This window comes from Schistocerca americana, chromosome 6, assembly GCF_021461395.2.
Source record: "Schistocerca americana isolate TAMUIC-IGC-003095 chromosome 6, iqSchAmer2.1, whole genome shotgun sequence".
NCBI lineage: Eukaryota > Metazoa > Arthropoda > Insecta > Orthoptera > Acrididae > Schistocerca > Schistocerca americana.
This window is the reverse complement of record NC_060124.1, coordinates 578,194,503-578,221,883: the sequence shown is the minus strand read 5'-3', so window position 1 is coordinate 578,221,883 and position 27,381 is coordinate 578,194,503. Positions and strand designations below refer to the sequence as shown.

At 38.9% G+C, this 27,381-nt stretch overlaps 1 protein-coding gene across 4 annotated transcripts in view; it reads left to right on the top strand.

Annotated features, from left to right (window-relative positions):
- The window catches only part of LOC124619529 (protein mothers against dpp), a 170,227-nt gene that overhangs the window by 21,786 nt on the left and 121,060 nt on the right, over positions 1-27,381 (top strand). For all 4 annotated transcript variants that reach the window (XM_047145985.1, XM_047145982.1, XM_047145983.1 and 1 more), the window contains exon 3: positions 20,487-20,658. In XM_047145985.1, the coding sequence (XP_047001941.1) occupies positions 20,487-20,658 (172 nt within the window). The remainder of the gene's footprint in view (positions 1-20,486; positions 20,659-27,381) is intronic.

The following is a 27,381-nucleotide window of genomic DNA, read 5'->3' as shown; positions in this document are numbered from 1 at the left end:
TTATACTTTCTTTCGTTGTATATAGGTACTTTCCCTATAGTGTTTTATAAATTGTGTATAAATGGCTCTGAGCACTATACATTGTGTATATATCTGCTGTGAAATTTGGATATACTTTAATAGTAGTGTAGTTTGTAGATAGGTTTCTGTAATTAGTCATTCTTTCTTCCTCTGTAAATTGTCCATTTTGTACCTCCTTACTGCATTTGTTTTATCCTTCATTTTAATAATAATTAACTTAGATTAAAACCTCCAGAATACAGCTTATTTGGAGGCTAGATGCCAAGTTTGCATTGCATCCAACATACTAAGCAGTGTGTTGGACAGAACTATTTCTGCACATGTGCTGAGGTTGCTGACATACGTGATAGCTCTTATTACACCCATGCATCTACATCTACATCGCAATATATTCAATACCTCATCCGGAAACGCACCCTCTTGAAACCTGGACAGCAAGCTACACCACGATGCAGAGTGCCTCTCTTCCTAGCTAAACATCTCCGTAACGCTACCATGCTTACCAAATAACCCTGTGACGAAACGCTCTGCTCTTCTTTGGATCTTCTCTATCTCCTCTGTCGACCCGACCTGGTACGGTTCCCGCACTGATGACCAATACTCAAGTATAGGTCGAACGAGTGTTTTGTAAGCCACCTCCTTTGTTGATGGACTACATTTTCTAAGGACTCTCCCAATGAATCTCAACCTGGCACCCGCCTTACCAACAGTTAATTTTATATGATCATTCCACTTCAAATCGTTCCGTACGCATACTCCCAGATATTTTACAGAAGTAACTGCTACCAGTGTTTGTTCCGCTATCGTATAATCATACAATAAAGGATCCTTCTTTCCATGTATTTGTAATACATTACATTTGTCTATGTTAAGGGTCAGTTGCCACTCCCTGCACCAAGTGTCTGTCCGCTGCAGATCTTCCTGCATTTCGCTGCAATTTTCTAATGCTGCAACTTCTCTGTATACTACAGCATCATCCGCGAAAAGCCACATGGAACTTCCAACACTGTCTGCTAGGTCATTTATATATATATTGTGAAAAGCAATGGTCCCATAACAGTCCCCTGTGGCACGCCAGAGGTTACTTTAATGTCTGTAGAAATCTCTCCATTGAGAACAACATGCTGTGTTCTGTTTGCTAAAAACTCTTCAATCCAGCCACACAGCCGGTCTGATATTCTGTAGGATCTTATTTTGTTTATCAGGCGACATTGCGGAACTGTATCGAGTGCCTTCCGGAAGTCAAGGAAAATGGCATCTACCTGGGAGGCTGTATCTAATATTTTCTGGGTCTCATTAACAAATAAAGTGAGTTGGGTCTCCCACGATCGCTGTTTCCGGAATCCATGTTGATTCTTGCAGAGTAGATTCTGGGTTTCCAGAAATGACATGTTACGTGAGCAAAAAACATGTTCTAAAATTCTACAACAGATCGATGTCAGAGATATAGGCCTATAGTTTTGCACATCTGCCCGACGACCCTTCTTGAAAACTGGAACCAACTGTGTTCTTTTCCAATCATTTGGAACCTTCCATTCCTCTAGAGACTTGCGGTACACGGCTGTTAGAAGAGGGGCAAGTTCTTTCGCGTACTCTGTGTAGAATCTAATTGGTATCCCGTCAGGTCCAGTGGACTTTCCTCTGTTGAGTGATTTCAGTTGCTTTTTTATTCCTTGGACACTTCGTTCATACGAGGATTTAGAGAAGAAACTGCAGTGCGGTCTTCCTCAGTGAAACAGTTTTGGAAAAAGGTGTTTAGTATTTCAGCTTTACGCGTGTCATCCTCTGTTTCGATGCCATTATCATCCCAGAGTGTCTGGATATGCTGTTTCAGTCCCTCTCCTTCTTGTAATGCTACTTCATGTGTACATCTCAAGTGCATTATCACATTGTATTTGGGAAATATACTGTTGTAGACTGAATTGGCACCAGTATGAGTGTGTTTGACTTTCAGACTTCATATAGCTTTCTGACATTAAACAGAATCTTAAATTACCGCAAGCTACCTTGCTTCCATTTAAAAACATGTAGATATTTAAAATTAAAACTACCTTTGTAAAAATAAGCAAACAATTGTTACACACACATTATATTGAAATGTAACAATATTATGAAAAGGACAATTGCTGCTCACCATATAGCTGAGATGCTGAGTCACAGGTAGGCACAAGAAGAAGACTGTTGGAAAGTGAGCTTTCAACCAACAAGACCTCCTTGGAAAGTAGACACCACACACACGTAAACACAATTATCTCTCCCCTTCTCACCCCGTGTCCCCCTCTGCCCCACCCCCCCTCCACCCCACCCCACCCCACCCTCTCTCTCTCTCTCTCTCTCTCTCTCTCTCTCTCTCTCTCTCTCTCTCTCATGCGTGCCTGCGCGACCACAGCCTGTGGCTGCTGAAGCAGTGGTCGTGTGTGTGCGTTGCGTTTGCATGATTCTGTGTGTGTGTATATATATGTTGTTCTATTTTCAAAGAAGGCCTTCTTGGTTGAAAATTCACTTTCTGTCAGTCCTTTTGTTGTGCCTGTGACGCCACATCTCTGCTATACGGTGAGTAGCAAATATCCTTTTTAGAGTATTGTTACATACCTTCCTGGATTTTCCATTGTTTTATATTGAAATATTTCATTTGTTCATGTACAGTGCTTCAAGTGAGGTTTGGCATATGTCCAATCCTTTTAGTGTACAAATTCTCTTAGATCCTTGTGTTAATGAAGTCCTTCGTCCTATACACTATTAGGGTAGGCTAATCTGTATGCACCTGGATGTGAGATTTTAGTAACTACAAATGGCCCAGTGTACAAAAGCTGCATTTCATAGATTTAGGGTGCATTCGTAATAATACCTCCTGTCCTACTTGAAATTGCACAGTGGGCCCTGAACTTTTTGTCATACGACTTTTTTCTCTGTTCAGTCTTTTCCTCCAGATTAATCAAAGCCTGGTGTACTTTTTCTGCAACATCTCTCCCCTGTGTATCTTGAGCAAAGGTTTTTCCCACTCATAGACTTCTCCCCTTTAAACATCAGTTCGAGAGGAGTTAAACTAGTTGAAGTGTGCGGTATGATATTAATGATTTGTTGAAATGGTGAGACAAACTCAACCCATTTTGTGTGCTTCAGGGGTGTATAGGTGTGTATAAAGCTGTTAAATTCTTTGTATTGGGCTTGCGTCAGAGTGAAATCTGGATACCAATATACGTTTTATCTTGTTTGTGTTAGTAAATTCATTCCATCTGTTGCCTATGAAGTACAGTGCATTGTCTATTAACAGTATCTGCAGCTTCACAACTCTCAGGAGATAATCTTCTGTAATCCTATTAGTAACAGAATCTGCGGTCACAGACCACACTGCATACAGCTTAACATATTTTTTGAAAACATGTTGCAAGGCAATAACATTTTTGACAACTTCGTTTCCTGTGGATGGGGTCCAGCAGCATCCAAGGGTTCTAATTCTAAAGGTTTTGTGAGCAGTATAGGATGTAGTTCAGTCAATTGGGACTTGCTTCGTCTTCTGGAAAGTAATGCACTTTGGAATTACTTACAGAACTCTTCTCTGTTAGTTGGGAAAATAGCAATACATAGTTATCTGGTTGGCGCATTTGGAAATGCCATAGTGACCCCATATGTTTTGAGTGTACAAAATGAAATCATCTACGTAACTCCCTTGTATATGGTATAGAATTTCTTCAAATGCTCATTGCTATTTTCAGGCAGTTTTTACCTCTCCTTTCTCCAGTGTAGGCCTCCCTCTTGCAGCTGCTCCAAACTCTTACACATATTTACATAGTATGGTTGTTGTGTCTTGTCCTGCATAAACAGAATCCTAGTTCCAGTATTCCGTTCCGTGAATTCTAAGAATTTGTCGAGCCTTTGAGGTAACCTTGACAAGGTGTCTGCAGTTACGTTTTGTTTGCCCTTGATGTATGTGATTTCAAAACTGAATTCCTGCAACAGTGTGCTCCACCTGGCTAACCTTCGCTGTAATGATTTGCATGTTAAAAAGAAAGTGCCTGATGGTCACAGAGTACTTTGACGTGCTTTTCCCATAAGTAGTACTCAGATTTCTTAAAAGCCGATATAACCCTGAGAGCCTTCAGCTCTGTCATGGAATATGGCTGTTTGGATTCAGAAAGTGGTTGACTAGCAAAACTGTGTATCTTAGCTGTCAATTCCCCATCATTATCAGTGATCTGAAATAACCATGTTCCTAGTCCCTGTGAAGATCCATCTGTACTCAAGCAAAAGTCCTGTGACATATCAGTGTGGTGTAGTGTGTTTGCACATAGCAAGACTTCCTTTATTTCGTTGAAGTCTGCTTGACATTGATCAGTCCATATCCATGGGTTGTTTTTCCTCTAAAGATTCAGCAACGTGTCACTATTCAATAACTGATCTGGAATGAATTTCCTAAAAAATGAAACATATGCAAATATGCCTTGAGTTTTTTTTCTATTCTGTGGTAATGGAAAAATGTTTGATCACATCAGCACCCACACTCGCGTTCAAGCCAAACAGCAAAATACTTAATTTGTAATTCCTGCTCCCACACACAAGGGCTGTGTACTTCCTAGTATCTTCATGTATTGCTATTTGCCAATACGACACTTTTAAATCAATTATATTGAGGTATTTAACACTGTGAAATTTCAGTAACTGTTCTTCGAGATTATCAGGGCGTGTCCTGACAAAAACAATGATTTTGTTTATGTTTCGGGCATGAAGCACAAGCCTAATGCAACCGTTGGGCCTGGGACAGCTAAAATAGAACTACAGTATGGGGAATAATAGGATTGTATGATCTTCCAATTTATCATCCTTTCAATTTCTTTCCTAAGCATAATGTCTCGTCAGGGTAAACATCCATTTTATGCTTGTAACCCTTTAGTACCCTGGGCACCTTCTAAATACTTGCACATGCCAAAGTATTATTTCTTGTAACTCCTCCATCTGATCCTCTGACAAACGAGCTGAGTCATTTACCTTGGTTTGGACAGTCCGTGTGTCCATGTCTTCTTCAGACAGCTGCTGACCCTTTTGTGTATCAAGAAACAGTATGTTTGGACATGGCTGTTGTACTCTGGTATCAGTGCTTGGTTTGAGTGCATTTTCACTTGTGCTGGTTTTAATTAAATTTACTGATAACCTCTGTTCGTTGATCGTAAAGAAACATTTTCCTTGCCTGTGTCAGTCTGTACTTTGTATTGTCTAAAGGTATCCATTCCAATAAGACAGTTTACAGCAAGCTTTTCCACTGCCAGAAAAATGCACTTTAGGGAAAATTTGCTGATGGTGATGAGTATTAAAGCCTGAGTTTTAACTGCTTTAGACTTGCTCCCCACTGCAGTCAGAATACAACAGTTCTGCACCAGAAAAGTTGGTATAAAACATCGCCTTTGGAACTCGTTAAAAAGACTTCGTGATATTACATTTTTCGATGCACCTGCGTCAAGTATCACAGGTATGCTGAGATCAGGCAGTAATTACAGCTTGCACTGGCTCCTCATTATACTTGGTTAAGTTGTTTACATCTTCCCAACAGTTCTTTTGTATTTATCCCTTCATCATATCTGGGAAAGTAATTTGGAATAAATTGCATGCCCCGACCTGTTTTATTGGTCCGCGAATGGGGGCTTATCGCGACATATTCAGGCTTTCCTGATTGGCCAGGAGGTTGGCCTCTTCATTGTTAGCAACTTCAACTACCTCCATGTTGGGGATCTGACCTCCCCAGTTTGTGTCCTTTATTGCCGTGGAATTAAGTTCTCCTTGACCTTGATCCCCACTGGAAGCATAATTGTTTTCTGTTGATTGTAATTGGTGGTTGGAGGACTGACAGCTTGTGATTTGTGATTGGTTCCTGCCAGTTGCTGTGTTGGTTATTGCCACCTGCTGAAGGTTCATTGTGAATTTGTTGGCCATGGCCTCTGTGTTTCGTATAAGCTGTTTGTAATTTCCTTTGAAACCTTATTTGTACTATTGGTTTCCCCCATTACGATAATTATTTCTTGTATTATTGTTGTTGCGTGGGGGATACGGGTGCCAACTGTGTTGGTTATTGCCCCACCATTGCCATTCTGCTGTTGACTATTTTGCAGAGGTGTACATTGTGTATCAATGTTGTGGGGTTGCAACGGCCCCTCTTCATATATTAGGTCAATTGAGTTGAGTACAGATAAGAAATACTCTATATCAGCTTTTCTCAGATATCGACGGGCAGAAATTGCCTATGGCGGAGCAGACCCTCGTCCGCTAATAAAGTAGACAAACATGCAGCATTGTCTATTGCCGTTGTGGCATTGTTCGGATTCACACGATTATACTCTGGATAGGTTTTCGCGACTTGTATTGACATTGGCAGTGGCTGTTGCATTTTGTAATTTCTTTGTTCTCCTTGTGAAGGGCTGGTAGCAAATAGTTGATAAGTATTACCGCTATTCATCCCTCCCGACTAAAGCTGATTGCTTGCGATTGGTGTCTTTGTTGTGATTTTCACAACATTAATTAGACTGCTCTGCAACTTCTTTTCTGCTGCCTTTAAGCCTAGCTTAATCCTAGCAATCAATTTATTTTCCCTTTCATTTACTACATCATCAACTGCTTTGACATAGGTCTTATGCTCTTGTATGACTTTCTGTGCGAGGGTCATATACTTATCTAGCATTCCTGCTTCAGCTCCATCCTGCAAATCCTTTACTTCCCTTTTGATTTTTTTCTTGTGTGCTCTTTAAGAACTTATTGCCTAAATCTAAATTACTCAATTTTACTGACAGCTCCTGTACTTCTTCCAGCAAATCTGTACATAAAGATTGCAGCTCATTACCAGTACCTGCCATAGTTTTAAAATTTTTGCAAATTTCCGACTAAGTGTCTTGCATCTGAGTCTTTATGTCACTCGCGACCTTTAGCTTACCTGCCATTTCCTATTGTGCCTTGTCCAGAGATAAAACTTTATGATCTAAGTTGTTTATCTCCTGAGATAAATCAATGAATAATCCATCTTTAATTTCTTCCCCATATCTGCAAGTTTGCAAGTTAAATCATTAGAAAGGTCAGTTGTGATAGGTCATTCTTAAAGCTGTCAAATGTTTGCTTTTGTTCATTTTTAGAATCATGAAATTTTTTGTCAAGTTTTTTGGTTTGTTGTGTAGAAATATTATTAACTAAATTCTTTGTTAGGTCAGTGAGGCATTTATACATGTCCTGCATTGAATGCACTGATGACGCATTATCGTCTTGTGCACTTACCGTGTCTTGTTCTCCCACATTTGAAACAAATCCTTGTGACATGGAGAAAGTGAAATTTACTGATTCCGCACTAGCATTTCTTTTGCCTTGCTTCATGCGAGAAAATGCTTTGTGGTGAGATATGGGAACAAGTCTTGTCTACTGTGAGCATTGCAGTGCCATGCGGTAAGACATTATTGTCTTCAGCATAAACTGGATTTTTGTAATATTCCCAGCTGTCATTGATATGATTGACGTTTTCAGTGTCATTATCATTTGTCTTCGCACCCATTGCAGCGACATTTTGTACCTCTGCACTATTTTCCTTAGTCACCACAACCTGTTTGACTGGTTCCATTGTGTAAATTTTTTTCAAATTATAAACATGAAATAAAATTGAATTTTAATCTTAATATTGATTGCAAGAATTTTCTTGATCAGTACATGTTGTAATCTACATCAGCATTGCCGTTTACAATTTTTGTATCCACATTCCAAAAAATCAAAGTAATGGTAACCCAAATCTCTACAGCTTTTTTTTTTTTTAAGTGTCAAATTTATGCATGGGTAGGGTGAGGTACTGATAGTACTATTGAGTGAGGCATTACCAAGTGCAGTTATGCGAGCTAGAAGTTGGAGTTCTTTCCTGTCCTACAGATGATTTTGTTAATGCTGTTGGTACACTTCCTCTGGTTAACCATTTGCAATTTAAGCATACCATGTGGTGTCTGACCTTGGTTTTTTTCTTGGCAATATTCCAGTCATGAAACAAAGTAAATAAAAAAAATTAGTTCAATAGGATGTTACACAACATGTTTTATACCATTTAATTATTGCACCTGTCTAATCTATCTGGCACCGTCCACAGAACATTCACCAATTCTACTGATTAATTGCTAATTTTAAGAATAATTTACAGGCACCGCACAAGAGACGCAACAATAAGGATTCACTCAGGAGCATGTCTAGGCTAATTTATGCCCAGTGACGCATACTCCAGACAGTCAGACCTATGAGTTTTTGAATGTATGAAAAATCTATAATGTATAATATTGATTGTTAGCTGATATTGAAGTTATTTACCTCCTCCCCTTCTTGAAGACAATGTCACGGCATCCAGGTGGCTCAGCTTAAATTTCTTGCTTCTCTGAAGTATTACAGGTACCAACAATGCAGATAGATAGATGAGGTGAAATATTAACTAGTAAGTGAAGTTGACTTTGTGCCATAAGAATTAATATATTTCATATTATTAGTGAACTAAACTGAAATCTGCATCCTCTCTGTATCACGGATGGGAAAAGATAGTGTGTTAAGATCGATGAAACATCCAATAGGAGTTTTTACAAGCACAAGAAGATTAATGTTATCTACCTTTTGTCGCTAGCTGCACATGCTTGATTACTTTGGGCATATCACATTTTAATCTTTGCCGTAAACTACTTAAGCGAATGAATTGATAAAAATAGACAGAAAAAAATATAATATACACCCATATAGGTAAACCAGCATAAGTTCCAATACACATTTCTGAAATATAATGGAAATCGTAGGGATAAACAGTTCTGGAGAAAAAGTAACTCATAAAATTCAGTCATATGAATGTTTCACCAATCTCTCCTTCTGAAACTAAGAAAATTATTCATTCTCTCAAAAATAAAATCCCATCTGGTTTTAACTGTGTTTCCAATGGAGTACTGAAGGTTTGTTCTCATATATTAAGCCTGGTCTTATCTGAAATATATAATCCACTGATAATTCAAGACGTTTTTCCGAGACACTCAAATATGCCATTCTTAAACATCCATTTAAGAAACGTGGTAAGAGGAATGGCAATAACTCATGACCTGTTTCACTGCTGACATTATTTTCCAAACTTTTTGAGAAGGTGATGTATCCTAGAATAATATCTCATCTAAGAAACAGTAATGTCCTCAGCAAGTCACAGTTTGGTTTTCAGAAGAGTTATTCTACTGGGAATGCCATTTACATATTCACTCACCAAATTTTACAAAGTTAAATTGTAAAATGGTGCTAGTTGGTATTTTCTGTGACATATCTAAGGCATATGGTGATCAAGATTTATGAGACTGGCAAAATAACTTCAGACTTCAAGAATAATATAATAATTCCAATCCCAAAGAAAGCAGGTGTTGACAGGTGTAAAAATTACCGAACTATCGGTTTAATAAGTCACGGCTACAAAATACTAACACAAGTTCTTTACAGACGAATGGAAAAACTGAGAGAAACCGACCTCGGGGAAGATCAGTTTGGAACACGTGTGGCAATACTGACCCTATGATTTATCTTAGAAGATAGATTGAGGAAAGGCAAACCTATGTTTCTTGCGTTTGTAGACTTAGAGAAAGCTTTTGACAATGTTGACTGGAATACTCCCTTTCAAATTTTGAAGGTGGCAAGCGTAAAATACAGGGAGCCAAAGGCTATTTACAATTTGTACAGAAACCAGATGGCAGTTATAAGAGTCGAGGGACATGAAAGGGAAGCAGTGGTTGGGAAGGGAGTGAGACAGGGTTGTAGCCTATCACCGATGTTTTACAATCTGTATGTTAAGCAAGCAGTAAAGAAAACAAAAGAAAAATTTGGAGTAAGAATTAAAATCCGTGGAGAAGAAATAAAAACTTTGAGGTTTGCCGATGACATTGTAATTCTGTCAGAGACAGCAGAGGACTTGGAAGAGCATTTGAACGGAATGGATAGCGTCTTGAAAGGAGGATATAAGATGAACATCAACAAAAACAAAACGAGGATAATGGAATGTAGTCGAATTAAGTTGGGTGATGCTGAGGGAATTAGATTAGGAAATGAGACACTTAAAATAGTAAAGGAGTTTTGCTATTTGGGGAGCAAAATAACTGATGGTGGTCGAAGTAGAAGAGATATAAAATGTGGACTGGCAATGGCAAGGAAAGCGTTTGTGAAGAAGAGAAATTTGTTAACATTGCGTGTAGATTTAAGTGTCAGGAAGTCATTCTGAAAGTATCTGTATGGAGTGAAGCCCTCTATGGAAGTGAAACATGGACAAAAAATAGTTTAGACAAGAAGAGAATAGAAGTTTTCGAAATGTGGTGCTACAGAAGAATGCTGAAGATTAGATGGGTAGATCGCACAACTAATGAGGAGGTATTGAATAGAATTCGGAAGAAGAGGAGTTTGTGACACAACTTTACTAGAAGAAGGGATCAGTTGGTAGGACATGTTCTTCAGGCATCAAGGGATCACCAATTTAGTATTGGAGGGCAGCGTGGAGGGTAAAAATTGTAGAGGGACACCAAGAGATGAATACACCAAGTAGATTCAGAAGGATGTAGGTTGCAGTAGATACTTGGATATGAAGAAGCTTGCACGGGATAGAGTAGCATGGAGAGCTGCATAAAACCAGTCTCTGGCCTGAAGACGACGACGACGACGACGACAACAACAACAACAACAACAACAACAACAACATGTAAGGCATTTGACTGTTTGAATCACCATATTCTCCTAGATAAATGGAAGTGTTTGGGATCAATGGTATAGCCAACCAGTGGATAATGTCATATCAAACTACAAGAATTCAGGTAGTAGTACTTAGCAATTCAACAAATATAGTTCAGAAACTACACCAGTGATAAGTGTAACACATTGTGAAGAAATAAAAAATGTGATGGGAACTTCGAAATTCTTAGGCGTCCAGTTAGATGAAAATTTAAACTGGAAAAAGCACATTGTGGAACTCCTAAAACATCTTCTTTCAGCAATATTTGTAGGTAGAATGATTGCAAATCTAGAGGTGAGACAAATCAGTAAGTTGACATATTTTGCATATTTTCGTTCAATAAGACATGTGGAATAATGTTAAGAAATGAAGTCTTTGTTGCTCATAAAGGTACTGTGAGAGTAATATGTAAACACACTTGTTTTCATTATTACGTAAGTTTATTAGCCCAGGTTGCATAAAAATACACAATGCTCACTTGAGTTTCAGCAAAATTAAAACACCATCTTCATATCATTTATAAAGAAAAAATTCTTACAGAGTCAGTCTTGTTCAATTATTCGACGAAATGGATTGCTCCTGTAAAAAAATTTTCTGTACAAATCATCAGAAGGTGGCATTTTAATTTTGCTGAAACTAGTAATCTGGGCTAATAACCGTGTTTTGATTCTAAGATTATCTCCAATACAGCTGACGATGTCAAATAATCATCAGAGTAACATTTGGTGTCACCCAAGATCATCTTATAGACATCTGTGTATGGAGTTGGGCATTCTGGCTACTGCTTCACAGTATATTTATTCCCTCATGAAAAGCACTCCGTCTTCAGGCCGCAAGTGGCCCATCGCTACCATCCGACGGCTGTGTCATCCTCAGCTGAGGATGCAGATAGGAGGGGCGTGTGGTCACACACTGCTCTCCTGGTCGTTATGATGGTTTTCTTTGACTGGAGCCACTACTATTCAGTTGAGTAGCTCCTCAATTGGCATTATGAGGCTGAGAGCACCCTGAAAAATAGCAACAGCTCATGGCAGCCAGGATGGTCACCAGTCCAAGTGCCGGTCACATCCGAAAGTGCTTATCTTCAGTAATCTGATGGGAACTGGTGTATCCACTGCGGCAAGGCCATTGCCATTTCCTCATTAAGTTTGTTGTAAATAATCCATTACAGTTCAAAAGGAACAATGATGTACACTATTCCAATACCCGAAGGAGAAGTGACATTCATTACTCCACATTAAGATTATATTTAGCACAAAAACGAATCCACAATGCTGCAACAAAAGTTTTTGATCAATTACCCAGTGATATAAGATGTCTGACAGCAAGGTAAGATATGAAAAATTCAGCATGTGGCCATATTTACAAATTAATTTGTGATATGAGTATAAAACTACTTGTTCCATATCATTACAATACATCATACAAAATGATCCATGGAACATGAAACTACCGTATTTACTCTAATCTAAGCCGCACTTTTTTTCCGGTTTTTGTAGTCCAAAAAACCGCCTGCGGCTTAGAATCGAGTGCAAAGTAAGCGGAAGTTCTGAAAAATGTTGGTAGGTGCCGCCACAACTAACTTCTGTCGTCAAATATATGTAGCGCTACGCAGGCATGCTTCGCAGGCACAAAGACAAATACTGGCACCAAAACCTCTGCGTCAGTAAATAAATAAAAAAAAGGTGGAAGACGAGCTTTTTTTTCTCCGCCCCGAGTTTCGACCACTGCATTTTCATACATTATCCAACGAAGTAAATACAAATTCCGTATTGTTCCTCTTCGAACGTAGCAGCATTTCAATGTACTACGAAAATCCGACTGGCAAGACTGTTTGGGATATTTGTCAATAAGGCCAACTCTGCTTTCTGAATTTTTTCCCAACTGTGAGAAGAAATGGTTGCTAATAGGAACTTTTATGAATTGTGAATCACATGCAGTATTCACTTCACCATAAGAATAATACGAATATAAACATTTTGCCATGTATTCTTTCGTGTTTGCTGCTATCTCATTTAAATCCTGTCCGCCTAAAAATTACGAAACTAGAGTGAGACAATAGCAGACGCGGAAGAATATACATACCATGTCATGTTTATATTCGTATTATTCTTATGCCTAATAGTGATACAGCCAAAAATGAAGCACGGCAATTGACTAGATTTTTAAATCTAAGATGACTCTAATTTCTGTGCACAATGTAATGTACTAAAGAGGCGTCTGCAAAGATTTTCAAACGGAAAAAAATTTCGCTAAATTCTCGTTCAGAACATCTTCTATCACACGCAGTCTATTATCTGATTCTTGTTGATCATTATCAAAGAAAGCAGCAGTGTAAGTAGCAACGAATAGCAGTCTCATGCCATTGTTTCGCTAATGAGACGATTCCTCTCTTTGTTTTTTTTTTTTTTTTTTTTTTAATTGTAAGCGGCGGTAGCGTGCACAAAAGCAAGCCATGCCGCGAGCGGCGACAGGCCGTAAACCCTCATTTTCAGAATGCGACAAACAATGCATGACACAGTACAGTAATGCATTTTCACCTATAACAAAGAGAACTGCACTTGTCAGATCAAAGAAAAATAAGCAATCAATTCAAACCAGACACGAAGCACGTGAAAAAGGAAGGGTACCCGTACAAATACGGACGGAGCGCCTGACGCATAACAATGGCTACATGGTAAAGCTTAACTGCTAAGCTTACGACTCGAACCAAACTACTACAGCTGTATCGTCATTCATTCAACCTAAATTGTGTCTCATATTACAATGGACCAAGTTTGTTTCGATTTGGAAGTGCGGCCTAAAACTTTTCTCTCCTCTTGAATTTCGAGTCTCAGATTTCAGGTGCGGCTTAGATTCGGGAAAATTTTTTTTCCTCGATTTCGAGTCTCATTTTTCAGGTGCGGCTTAGATTCGAGTGCGGCTTAAATTCGAGTAAATACGGTAACTAACTAAATAAATTGACTGCCATACCAGCAGAGCCAGTAGGAGCCACCCTATTCACACAACTGGAGACACTGCACATCCTTCCAGCATCAGGCAAGAGAGGAATATTCCCTCCATGGCATCTTCCTTCTAAAATACAACTGATCCACAACCTGATATTACTCATTGGATAAAAGACACTAGGACATTGGACTATAGAATAGTCTGATTGTTGTCTTGTCTGATTGCTGTCTTATGGAGATACAAAGAGAGAAATATAAGTAAAGAACAAATATGCCGTCCACATAGGGAACACTGGAAAGAGGAAGATAGTGGTTTAACTTTGCATCAACAGTGTTGTAAGTTGGATAGGGAAATTGGCCATGTCCTGTTAGAAGAACCCATCCACGTGTTTGCCTTAAGTGGTATAGCGGAACCTGAAACTGGATGGTTGCAGTGGGGTTTGAATTGGCATCCTCTCAGATGGAAGTCCAGTATCTTTTCACGAGACAGCCTTGCTTGATGGGGAGCACAGAAGAAATCAGATCAATACATCACATTTGCTGTTCACATCCCCACTATTTCAGGGATTTTTACATTGGAATTGTAATGGTTACTCCCATCATCTGAAAAAAGTTGAATTTGTTTAAAGTTATCCCATAAAATGTATAGCACTGCAGAAATCAAGATTTCTGGAGGACCATCTCCTTACCACTAGAGTGCAGCAAGTATATAGAAAAAGTAAATACTGAACAAGCATCCAGAGATGTTTGCACACTAGTTCAGTTCAACACCTGTGAATATTGTATGTGAAGCAAGAGGCTTTGCAGTCAGTGAAATAGTATGACAGTTTGTAACACACATCTTCCATAACTGGGATGTTACATATGGGGATATGAGAAGTCTTTTGAAGAATTGCCTCACAATCCCCCCCCCCCCCCCCCCCCCCCCCCCTTCCTTTTATTTTATTAGTGCCGCAATCACATATCAATCAGTGAGATAGTAAATGGATTATTCAGACACAGACCTCTGTGTAATGAATAAGGAGTCCCAACACATTTCAGCACTGCCTTTGGCACCTATTCTGTAATAGACCTGATGGCCTGCAGTCTTTTGCACTGGTGATTCAGTTGATAGTTTGTCCTCGTGACAACTTTTATTGTATTGACCCCTAGTGTATTATTGTATTGAGTCTGAATCTATAACATAATGATTTTTTTTTTTTTTTTTTTTTTTTCACTACAAAGGGCCAGTTGACATTGAAGACATGTATAGAATTTTGTTAGATTCTCTCTCCTCTTGAAATTTGCCATTTAGCATGTTGTCACACTGCAGGTTAATTACTTCCAACAGAAGGGTAGGTGGAAGTTTCTCAATGGAACAGTCAAATGGGTTTTCAAATATAGAAATGTCTTCTGCAGTTGCATCAATATCCAAAAAAACCTTGTGGAAACTGTTGTTTGGGCTAGGAAAATATATCACTTTCAAATTTTTATGCATGAAGCATATGCACATGATTTATGACTTAATCAAAGCCAGTTGTCACTGAAATGACTTTATTGCCATGTAGGTTTCACTTATTAGCACTGTTTTGCCTTGTAATTTAAAACTGAATCCACTAAGTAGTCCTAGGATGTTGGCAGCTAAATCTAATTTCCAGAGCCATTTTGTATTCAATGACATTGATTCAGGGCAGTTTTTCAGATGTAGAAATATATTAGTGTCTGCCCTGTGTTCAAAAGATCTTAACAAATCTTTGCCACTGCTAAGCCATTGAACTGGTGTGTGGTAGGGAAGTCATAAAATTTAGCTTCCACTGCTGACTGAAAATCACAGAACTGATGGTGGTGCTCTCCACTAGAATGAAGTTCACCATTGACACAACTGGTTCTGAAATGCAATAGATTCATATATTAGCCACAGCATACCTGCTGATGAATAATGCAATGAATAGCCACAGGATTTAAGCACTCTTTTATTTTTGCAAGCCTTGTAAATGTACTCGACTAAGCCTTTGTCTGTTCCACACATATTTTTACCACAATCAGTTGTGACACATTTTAGCTGTTTCCATTGCAGGTTGTACTTGATTAACGTTCTCTCAGCTGCTTTGGAAATATTTTTACTTGTAGTTGTTCCATGCAGACTACTCATACAAGCTAATTCTTCAGTCACTTCAGAGTCAGCATCAATTTCTCAAATAAATAGCAGCAACTGAGCAATAGCTGTCACGTCTATTGACTCACCAAGAGCCAAGGAAAATCACTCAAAATCATTTGCCCTGTCAATGAAGCCTCGAGCTGGCATGCTGATTTTCATAACATGAGCAAGTGCACGGTGTTCTTTATATATGTGTAAAGAATAACTGTCTTTACGTTTCCAGGGTAAACATGTATGAGCAAAATCACAAGTTAATCTTAGTGTAATTAGACAGTGATAAAATAATCTTATATTGCATGAGCTAAGTCACTGTTTAATTAAACAATAATAAAATAAACTTTCATTGAATCACTCTCTTGCCTTGTACAAGTGTTACCCCACAGTAATGACACACTCGAAGCATAAAGAGTGTAGTTGCATTAGATCTCAGCCAAACACGTATTTGGTTACTAATTATCTCGTAGCCAGTTGCCTCATTGTGGGATTGTGCTGCTAGCTCTCAATATGGGTCATTTTCTTGCATGGATCGCAAATTTTTTCTCTTTTTGCTCGCTGTTTATTTTTTATTACTGGTGGTTGCTTGGATGTATGACAACACAATTTATCACTGTGTTAGCTGAAGCAATAATGATGGAATAGGTACGGGCTCGCAGTTGTAAAACAACAGTGGAAGGATGCAAGACAATTTTATTTGTGTTTGGCACACTTTATGCATAGACGTGGCTGTTCGAGGATTAACTGGTTACCAATGTTGCTGCCAGCAGCCTCAGTATTTTGAACAACTGTTCTCAGGGGAAGACTTATAGAAATAAATAGGCTATATCCATTTTCTCAGGACACCTTCCTTCAGCTAATACTGTCAGACATTGTTTGATTAGTTTACAATCAGTAAATTGTTTTCCCTCCTTAGCTAACAAATGAGCTTCTTATAGACTTAACTTAGTTGCAGCCTCATTTACATTTTTTAATTTCATAAGGAAACTGTGTTGTAATAAAGTATTCCATTTCAAAGTTTCTGATTATTCCAATCGTGCTTTCCCAGTGAGTTGGGATATTGTACGAATGCTTAGTCTGGTGATGCTAGTGCAGATTCTACTCTTTTTAATACAGCTATAGTATAAACACAATGACCGAGCGAGGTGGCGCAGCGGTTAGCACACTGGACTTGCATTTGGGAGGACGATGGTTCAAACCCGCGTCCGGCCATCCTGATTTAGGTTTTCCATGATTTCCCTAAATTGCTCCAGGCAAATGCTGGGATGGTTCCTTTGAAAGGGCACAGCTGACTTCCTTCCCTAATCCGATGAGACCGGTGACCTCGCTGTTTGGTCTCTTCCTCCAAACAACCCAACCAACCCAATAAACACAATGCTTTGCCAACCAATTTGTTATCAAAAAAGCCCAATGTTCAAAGTCCACATTTCTCTTCTTTTGTGATTTTGGCAGTGACATGATGGAAATACACTTGTAGTAGAAATGAGAACAGAATGTTGCAGAACGGTGATACATATGGCACTGATAATGCTGCCAACTTAAAACTGTTCATCACCACAGCGGCAGCGCTAAGGCTTGGCTTCCTCAGCTAGCTTCCTGCACACAGAAGCACCACACAAGATTTTTCTTGCAGCTATTCAACTTCCATGTTGACCATTAGAGTATGTTACCAGTCAACTGTAATATGTATCAAAAAATTTAGGTTTGTTACTCTACAGCTTCACAGATAATGATTTTAAACTTTCACATGATTTTCATGTTTCATTCAGTTTTATCTTGCTTCAAATTTTTTAAGAATTTGGAAGTGTAAAATGATACATTCTTAGGTCATGGGCCATAGAAAAAGAAGCGGCAGGTTGGATTAGACCCCCATACTGTAGGTTGCTGATACCTGCCATAGGTCATCCTGGAACAGGCTGGATTAATTAGTTCAGAGATTCCAAGGAGACAACAGTCACCTCCAGTAGAAACACACCTAGTAAAGCACTTTTATGTTCAAACTAACCTTAGGGTTTGATATGTCCACTTCCACAGAAATATCCACTAAAAAGGCAGATAGTCACAGTAGCACAAGTTTATTTTTCTAACACAATGGAAACAAAATCCTCAGTGTGCTATGGAGGTAAAATTCCTTTCACTCTGAAATTAAATAAAATTGTTGGACAAGTGGACAAACAGTAGTTTTTCAATGACAAACAAAGTCAAAAGTTCCTGAATCCCAGAAGCAAGTAATTAAGTTCCTCAATATATGGAGAAAATTTAAGTTTAGCATGAAGCAAGTTCCTCAGTTCCTGGATTTGGAAGAGAGGGGGAAAAAGAAGAAGAAGAAGAAGAAGAAGAAGAAGAAGGAAGGAAGGAAGGAAGAAAGAAAGAAAGAAGTCAACACACTAGCTTAAGTCGCAGAAATGAAACACTTTCAGAATATCTTACAGTAGTACTTCACAGAAGAAGCATCGACAGCCAAATAGTTTTGAATAATTTTGAATTCTGGCAAGGGTAGGTGCACAAAGTAAAGTTTTGACTCTGATTGTCTGTGAAGAAGACAAACAGTAGAAATTATACCAAGCCCCACCAATTACGTCACTGATTACACTTTAGGTCCAGACAGGGGAGCTGGTGTGCTGTCCCGGAAGATGGTGGCGGAGCCCAGAGCCTAGTGTCGTTGAGATTTTTAGGTCGGTTGTTCGCTGCAATTGAACTGCTCTGCTAAGCTCACATGCTGGCCTAAATAGCTGCCTTGTGGTTAAGATCCATGTGGGCCTATTTTGACACTGCAGTACTTCCATGACTTCTACAATTGCCATGCACGCCATCTGGTGGCCTGGCCAGAACACTGTTGTCATCACCTACTGGCTGGGCTGCTGAGTTCCATAGTTGAGAGTTCCTGTATCATCTGTTTCATAGGTGTGGAGTTTTTGGCAACCCAAATAACTTAGAAGTTGGGTGGGATGCCATTGGCGCCTGATGTCTTGGGCACCACAGGAGTGTTGATGACAGCTTTATCTTATGACACAGCATGGTTTGTATAGCAATTTCCTCATATGTTGCAAGTTTGTCTGTGGATTACAAACAATAGTTTAATGTTATCCAAGACAACCTCTGATTTCTGCCTTTCACAATCAGCTGTAAATAATCCCTTCACAGTACAGATAAATCAGTTGTCGTTATTTGGATGCAAGTCAGATTTACCTTCCAGGGAGTGAACTGTCAGACAAACTAGTCAAAGGAGCAATGGAAATGACAACACTAGAACTGAAAACCCCTAAAAATTACTTACAACCAAATGAAATACTGAATCCTGAAGAAATGGGAAGAAGAGTTACAAAATATTACACACTCTAAGTTAACTAAGTATGGTCAGAGACATCACCAATGAATGCTTGAACACTGCAACAAAGCTCAAAAAGAAAAAATATTACCTTATGTTGTTTCCGAGTTGGACACACTAAAATCACTCTTCAATCTGTACTTTGTCTAGAAGAACCCTCCCAGAACATCTGTTGAACAGCTTTAACACTTTGTTGTTTCCTCGAAGATTACAAGTAGGCAAGATGTGTGACATCAGTCAAAACTAAGAAATCACTTCTCGTAGATACTAGTGGATGATGTAACACCCATAAACTGTACATTTCATTTGCTATGAAAGAATGGACATTACCATAGCATTTAAAATTAGCAGAATTAGAAGTTTATTTTAAGGGGTGGGGGGTACGTTACCACCAATTTAACTCTGAGGTGCTGCCATCACCTGGTTCGTTGTTCCAGAACCCAACATAAACAATCAAATGTTTGCCTTTTCTGTCTTTGAAGATGTTAGATATAAATTATGTATATTATCTTGCAGATATAAACTTCCATCATGACAGATAAATTTGGTCAGATTGGGTAACCATTCTTGCACATTGCATAACACACATCACTTTCATATTACTGGAAATGCCAAGGAAAAGCCTCACACCTATGTTTTTGATTGCTGTTTAAGGCCAATTATGTAATTCAGTCCCTTTAAAATAAATTTCAGTATGTAAAACACTGGCAGTATTAGTTGATGAAACAGGTATGTATAAAGATACTGCCACTATGAGAGATTCCTATCCAGTATCGAAGCTTAATAGCTGTGTAACTATTCCTTATTACTAAGATGAATTTGAAAGGAAATAGTAATATGAAATGGCAAGATGGAATACTCAAGTCTTTGTGTTGTGACAACAGAAACACTTAGTGTGCACCCGCATTTCACTTGCTTTGAATTATGTTCTGAGTGACACATTCTTTTCATCACCAGTTCCCAAACTTTCTACCATCATAAGGTATACTTACGATGGTTCAAAGCCCATGTTAAACTGTAGGTCTCCCTACGGTTGTTTCAGAGGTCAGAGAAAAACAATGGCATACTACCTCCAATAAGAAGTACACTGGCCTTGCCAAGACAACCTTTGAGTTGAAAACAGCTTTATTATTATTATTATTATTATTATTATTATTATTATTAAAGTAAACTTTATTTCTGAATGGGGGACCATTTATCTCAGAAACCTACTTTTATTATATGCTTACAAATTTGTTTGGAAAAAAATAAGGCTTGTTCTTATTCTATGCTTAAATCCTAAGTATTTTATTTCCAACTGACATATTGTGTTTTGTATGTATTTAGGTATCACATAGGAAAGGCTTGCCCCATGTTATTTACTGTCGTGTGTGGAGGTGGCCAGACCTCCAATCTCACCATGAGCTAAAACCGATGGAAAATTGCAGATTTCCTTTCTCAGCTAAACAGAAGGAAGTCTGCATAAATCCGTATCATTACAAGCGAGTTGAAAGCCCAGGTAATTATTTCATTTGTTTATGATGTTGTATGCTCTTTATATGATGTGTACATGTTCATAAGTTTAAACATTTGCTGATATCTTAGCATGTATCTATTTAAAAATATTCAGTTAATGTGTTGTGAATAGTGTCTTAAGGCATTATGTAAACTGTCATTGGTTAGTCTCAACCTGTTCATACAGATCCACTATATACAATATTATTTCAAGTGTGCTTTCTCAGTCTGCATGTAATGTCAGCGAGCACCAACTTGTACCAGCAGGAATTTTATATAGTATTACCAAGAACAGCCAAAAGTAGTTTCTTATTTTGAACCTAGCTTGCTTACATTGTAGGTACTCAATACAGGCATTTTTGACAGTTTGGGATAGCTCTGACATCTGCATGAAATAATGTTGATAATAATGTGTTAAATATGAATGAGTTTTGTCACAATCAAGTAGAAGGTTGATGATTATCTAAAGCTAATATTCAGTCGGTGCAACAGCAATAATAGAAATTAGCTGATTTTCTTACCATTTTGTTACTGAGTACTGTTGAGGCTATTTACAGTTTGACTGGCAAAAGGAAATGCAGAAAGAAAGAAAGGAAAGTACCTTGACTTCTTATCTCACTGGAGAACTAGTATGTTTTGATTTGACTATTACAGTATCATTCAGTAAAGTGAATCGTAAAAAATGAAACTGTACACAAACATTTATGCGTGCGCAACTCACATGCACATAGCTACTGTTTCCTGGTGCTGGGGTCCAACTATGGACTGTGCCTGCGGCTGACGTGCAGTGATCTGTGGTGGGTGGTGCAGGCATAGGAGGTGGCAAGGGATGGGGAGTGGGGAGGATAACAGGGTACTGGTGATGGAAGAGATTGCACTGCTTGTGGAGCATGCAGGGATGTGATGGTGACAGGATGGGCCGTGCTTGGGACGCGGAGGGGGGGGGGGGGGAGATCTAGAGAAGGGGAAAGACATTAGGTGCGTTGATGGAATAGAATGTGTTTGCATTGCTGGAGTGGGAATGGGAAGGGGATTGATAGAGTGAGAAGAGGGACTAGTGAAGGTTGAGGCTGTAGGCGGGGGGTTACTGGAACCGATGATAGGTTGTGGGGAGCTTCCCCACTTACACAATTCAGGAAAGCTGATGTTTGTAGGAAGGATTCAGATGGCACAGGCTGTGAAGCTGTCGCTGATGTGAAGCATATCTTGTTGGACAGCACATTCAGCAACTGTGTGGTCCAGCTGTCTCTTGGTCACAGTTTGGCGTGGGCATTCCTGTGGAAGACAGCTTTCCCACATAGAAAGGAGCACCGTGGTTGCAGTGTAGTTTGTAGAACATATGACTGCTTTCACAGGCAACTCTGCCTTTGATGGGATGGGACCTACTGGAGTAGTTCATGGTTGAAGGATGTATTGGACAGGCCTTGCATCTGTTGCAGAGATATGAGCCATGAGGCAAGGGGTTGGGAACAAAGGTGGAGTAGGGATGGACAAGGACATTGTGTAGGTTTCTTATGTAGCTAAATACCGCTGTGGAAGAGGTGGGAAGGGTAGTGGGTAGGATATTCCTCACTCAAGGACACACAGAGAGGTAGTCAAAATCCTGGTGGAAAATGTGATTCCCTTACCCCAGTCCTAGTTGGTACTGAGTCATGAGGAAGTGGCAGTAGGCAGCTATTGAGAAGGATGTTCTGAAGTGCTCAGATGTAAACAACAGCAGTGGTGTAGCTTTAAGAGTTGTTTTGAATACAGTGCAGTGTTCTTCCTAATTTCCAGACTGTGTGTGTTTGATACTGCTGTTATAAACTTTCTTTTTCTTTTTTTTTTCCAAGAGTTATTATTCATTCTGTGTCTTCTGTGACTTAAAGCTATAGTAAATGAAAATTAGTGGTGTGTTTACAACCTAGTGTTAACTTCTGTTCACCGTATAATTGTTACGTGTTATCTTGGATACTTTACAGTGCTTTAAATAATTTCCTGATAGCATCAGTTTAAGTGTGTTGTTAGAAAATATCATGCTTTTATAGTTTTCATTCACTTTGTGTCTGATAATACCTACTTTCAATGAACTCCGATCATAATTCTACATCAGAAACGTGTCAGGGCTGTGGGTTGGTGTTTCATTGGGGAGAAGGCAGTGGGAAGTTAAAAAAGTGTCATATGGGACTCTTCCATGGAACTGCAGATTATGTAGATGAGAAAAGAAAATCATGAAACTGAGATGAAAGATTTGTGCCCTCCAGATAGAATTAGAAATGGCATGTTTTGAATTAGATAGGTTGAAGGGAGAATGAGGCAATGGCAGCTGGGGGAAGGTGACAGGTAATAGACAGAAAGAGAAAACCTCTGACATTGTATTTCAAATTTTGATCAACAGTCAGTATGACGATGCTGTTCTAATTTGTCGATCCCTTCCGAATAATAGGAATTGTCCAAGTCTGCAAAATAGCTATTAGTTTCTGCAGTCGCCTCCTCGTTTGAATAAAATCTTTGTCCCACCAGCCATTTCTTCAAATTGGGGAACAAATAGTTGTTTGAGGGAGCCAAGTCTGTAGAATAGGGGAGTATGTGAAACAAGATGGAATCCTATTTCCATTATTTTTGACCACAACTGCTGAGGTGTGTGCTGGTGCATTGTTGTGATGGAAAAGGACTTTTTTGCGGTCCAATTGCCGGCATTTTTTTGCAGCTCGGTTTTCAAACGGTTCAATAATGACGTGTAATATGCACCTGTAATAGTTTTACCCTTTTCCAGATAGTTGATGAGGATTATGCCTTGTGAATCCCAAAAGACAGTCGCCATAACCTTCCGACCAAAGGACTGGTCTTCGCCTTTTTTGGTGCAGATTCTCCCATGGTAATCCATTGTTTAGATTGTTGTTTGGTCTCAGGAGTATAGTAATGTATCCAGGTTTCATCCACAGTGACGAAATGACACTCAAAGTCCTACGGATTCTTCCTGAACAGCTGCAAACCATCCTTGCAACACTTCACACGATTCCGTTTTTGGTCAAGCGTGATCAGTCGCGGAACCCATCTTGCGGATAGCTTTCTCATGTCCAAATGTTTATGCAAAATATTATGTACCCATTCTTTTGAGATGCCCACAACACTAGCAATCTTACGCACCTTAACTCTTTTGTCATCCATCACCATATCATGGATTTTGTAAATGATTACTGGAGTTGTATCCTCCAAAGGGCGCCCAGAATGTTCAGCATCACTTGTGCCCATATGGCAACTCCGAAAATTTTGAAACCACTTATAAACTGTTCTGATCGAAGGTGCAGAGTCACCGTAATGTTTATCAAGCTTCTCTTTAGTCTCCTGAGGCGTTTTGCCTTTCATAAAGTAATGTTTAATCACCGCATGAAATTCTTCTTCCTCCATTTTTTGACAATCACTTGACTTCCTTGATTTACACGAATGCCATACACAAAGAAATAGACCAGTATGGCTGAAACTTGCTATACGTTCTTTCCAAAGATGCTACTAACTAAACATGACCTTGATATGCGCCAGTGGTTCCATCTCTTGGAATTTGCACGGACTTTTCAAACGTCCCTTGTAAAGTGCAAAAGACTCATAAAACAACTTTAAGACTAAGTCAGTAGAAAAGTCACAAAAAAGAAAACCATCTTGCTACTAGGAAGAGTTGTGGGAGGGGTGTAAGCCAATTACTACAGGAATAGCTGAGTGCGTAATACCAGGTCACAAACATCCCGAAACCTAGTACCAAGCTTAGCCAGGTGAGAGAGAACACAGGGTCTTGTCCAGAGATTTGGATGGTGAGGATAAGGTACTTACAGTTGTAAGAGCCTGCCTAGAACTTAGAATATGACTTGAAAGTTGACGTGGAGGAAATAGTAGCAGCAGCAGCATACATTTGTGTGGGATTTGTCAAGGTTTTGCAGCGACATGACCAACCCAAGGTTAACACAGCCGTTAGATTTGTGAACAAAGAGCGAGTTGCTTTTGACTGAGACAGAGTTTAGTATCTGTGCCGTGCCAGTTGCTGCAATTGAGAGATGGGGATACACTAACAATGGCCTGCAACTAAATTGGAGGGGGAAGAAAGATTGGCTGAGCACCTTGCAGAAAGTGTAAGGGGAAGGGGGCACAAGTACACAAGGCAAAATCCCTGTGAGTCCAGTAATCACAGGGGCACATTTTTATTGGTTAAGAGTCAGTTTACAGGCAGAGTGTACTGAAAGAAATTAGAGCAGTACAAGGCATAATACATGTAGCAGTTTCCAGAAAATTAAAATTCCAAAATTAATTTGGTTCATTGAAACCTTAGAAGTGATTTATGTTCTGTGCCTTTCTGAACACCATCTAATGACAGGGAAGGAGAAGTTAAATATCAGGCATTGTAGACTTGCACTATTTTTGTGTGGAGTTAACTGGGAAAAAGTAGGGGCTGCAACAAGTGTAAAAGTTGGACACAAAGTCAGAAAATTTGAAACAAATAATTGTTGTGTTGATCAGAACCTAGAACCATATTGTTGTGAGTTGTTACTGCAGAATACGTCTCTGATCACTGTAACAGTCTACCAATCCCTTCCAGGAAATGTCCAGCTATTTATGGAAAATCTAGATTCTGTTGAGCTGCCTGTCAGAAAAGAAGGAAAAGAGAGTAATTTGTGGAGATTTCATTTCTGTTGAGTCCTTAAAAGTTACAGGAAATGCGAACTAGAATTATTAATTATTATTTGTGTGTTTCAGTCTAATTTTGGTAGTAAATTTTCCAACTAGTACAGCAAAATAGTAGGACACTGATTCATAACATTTTTATAGATATGTTCAGGCAGAAACAATTAATGTGTACCGAATTGCTAATGGACCATCTGATCATGATGCACAGTTAATGGAAATAAACAATATGTACCGTACAACCTTGCGGTGAGTCCATACAAAGCCATGAGACTTATTAATGACAAAAGAATACTGTGTTTTAAGAGTGAGCTAAAATGGACGGTATGGGATGAGATATAAGTAGAAAGAGATGCTAAAAATTGAATTTATTCGATAATGTATTTGTGTCAGTATTTGAAAATTACTTTCCTCAAAAATTATTCGGACCCCGTGGGTAACCAAGTGATTTAAAATCAAGGATCCAAAGATGAGGTGATTCTTGTGGCTGTGGAACAAGTCAGGAAGTATAACATAAAAATCATAAAAATTTGAATGTAATACTCACTTCCTTGATCATTTGTTAGGAGACTGTCAAAACATGTGTCTACATTAAACTGGAACTGCTAATATTTACAGAATTAATACACTGTCAGAATGAAAGATAGTTATGCACTTTTAATAAATTAATCATACACAAAGCACCTAATCGTGACTGTTGTGACCAAATGCTGTCAAAACTGAAATCTAACAGACATTTTTACTTAAGCTGGTATAACAGTCCCTGTTAAGATATTCATCTATAGAGTAGAAGGATACTACAAAAAAATACTGTAGTACTTTAAGGAAAGTCTTAAAACTGTCCAAAAGTGTGCGTGTCTTGACAGATTTAAATAAAACAGATAATAAGATTAAAACTGTATGGGACATTGTCAGTGCACAAAATTAAAATATGCATAGTTAAAATATTTTGACAATGTTGTGACGGATAATTCACAAGTAGAAAGTACTTTTAACAATCATTTTCTCAACGTAGCAGCAAATGTCATATTAAATGTCTTCAGACATTGTCGGAAATGTAGAAAATTTTAAGATTGGGGGAAAAATAGCTAAGGGAGTCCCACGGCATTCAGTGTTGGATGTTCTACTTTTCCTTATACATGTGAATGGCCTTCCAATTCACATTCAGCAAGCAAAAATGATACTTTTTCCTTGCGATACTGGTTATGTAATAAATCCCATAAGAGAGAAAGCAACAGAAGAGCTGGTAAATGATATTTTCCAAAGAATTAAATGGTTCTCTGAAAAGAGACTCTTCCTAAGTTTTGAAGAAAAGCACACCACATTAGATTCTGTGCAAGAAGTAGAGTCATACCAAGAACTGGTGTAGCACATGAGCAGCAGTGAGAAAGTAGGATAGAATGCTCCAAATTTTTGCATTTACATATTGATGAAATCTGCAACTGGAGGAAACATGTACTGAGCTCCTCAAACAATTAAGTTCAGCTATTTCTGCTCCACTCAGTGCTTCTACACAAGGTTGGGAGGATAGTTTTGGTCTTTGAAGTTCTCAATGAGACCATTGACATATTTAGAGAGAGACTACTCATCACTGCAGGTGCGATGACCATGAATGGCTAGGCTGTATGGAAGGGACTTACTGGTATGGAATGGATGGCAGCTGTCAAAGTGGAGTTACGATGGTGACTGGTAGAGTTGATGTGGGTGTAGGTTCTGAGGTAGCCTTTCTTGAGGTGGAGGTCAACATCAATGAAGGTAGCTTGTTGGGTTGAGGATGATCATTGGTTCAAGATAATGAAGATGTCATCAGGGAATCTGAACTAGGAGAGGGATTTGGGATTCCGGGTGGTTAGGAATGGTTCCTCTAGATGCCCATGAACATGTTGGCATAGGATGGTGCCCATTGCTGTACCACAGACTTGTTTGCAGGTGATGCCTTCCAAGGAGAGCTAATTGTGGCTGTGGATATAAACTGTCGAGTCACATTAATGTGACCACCTGTCAGAAGACTGAATAAACATGTTTTGCGCTGCGATTTGTAGCGAGATAAGCAGGAAGAGAGTTAGTGAGGTTC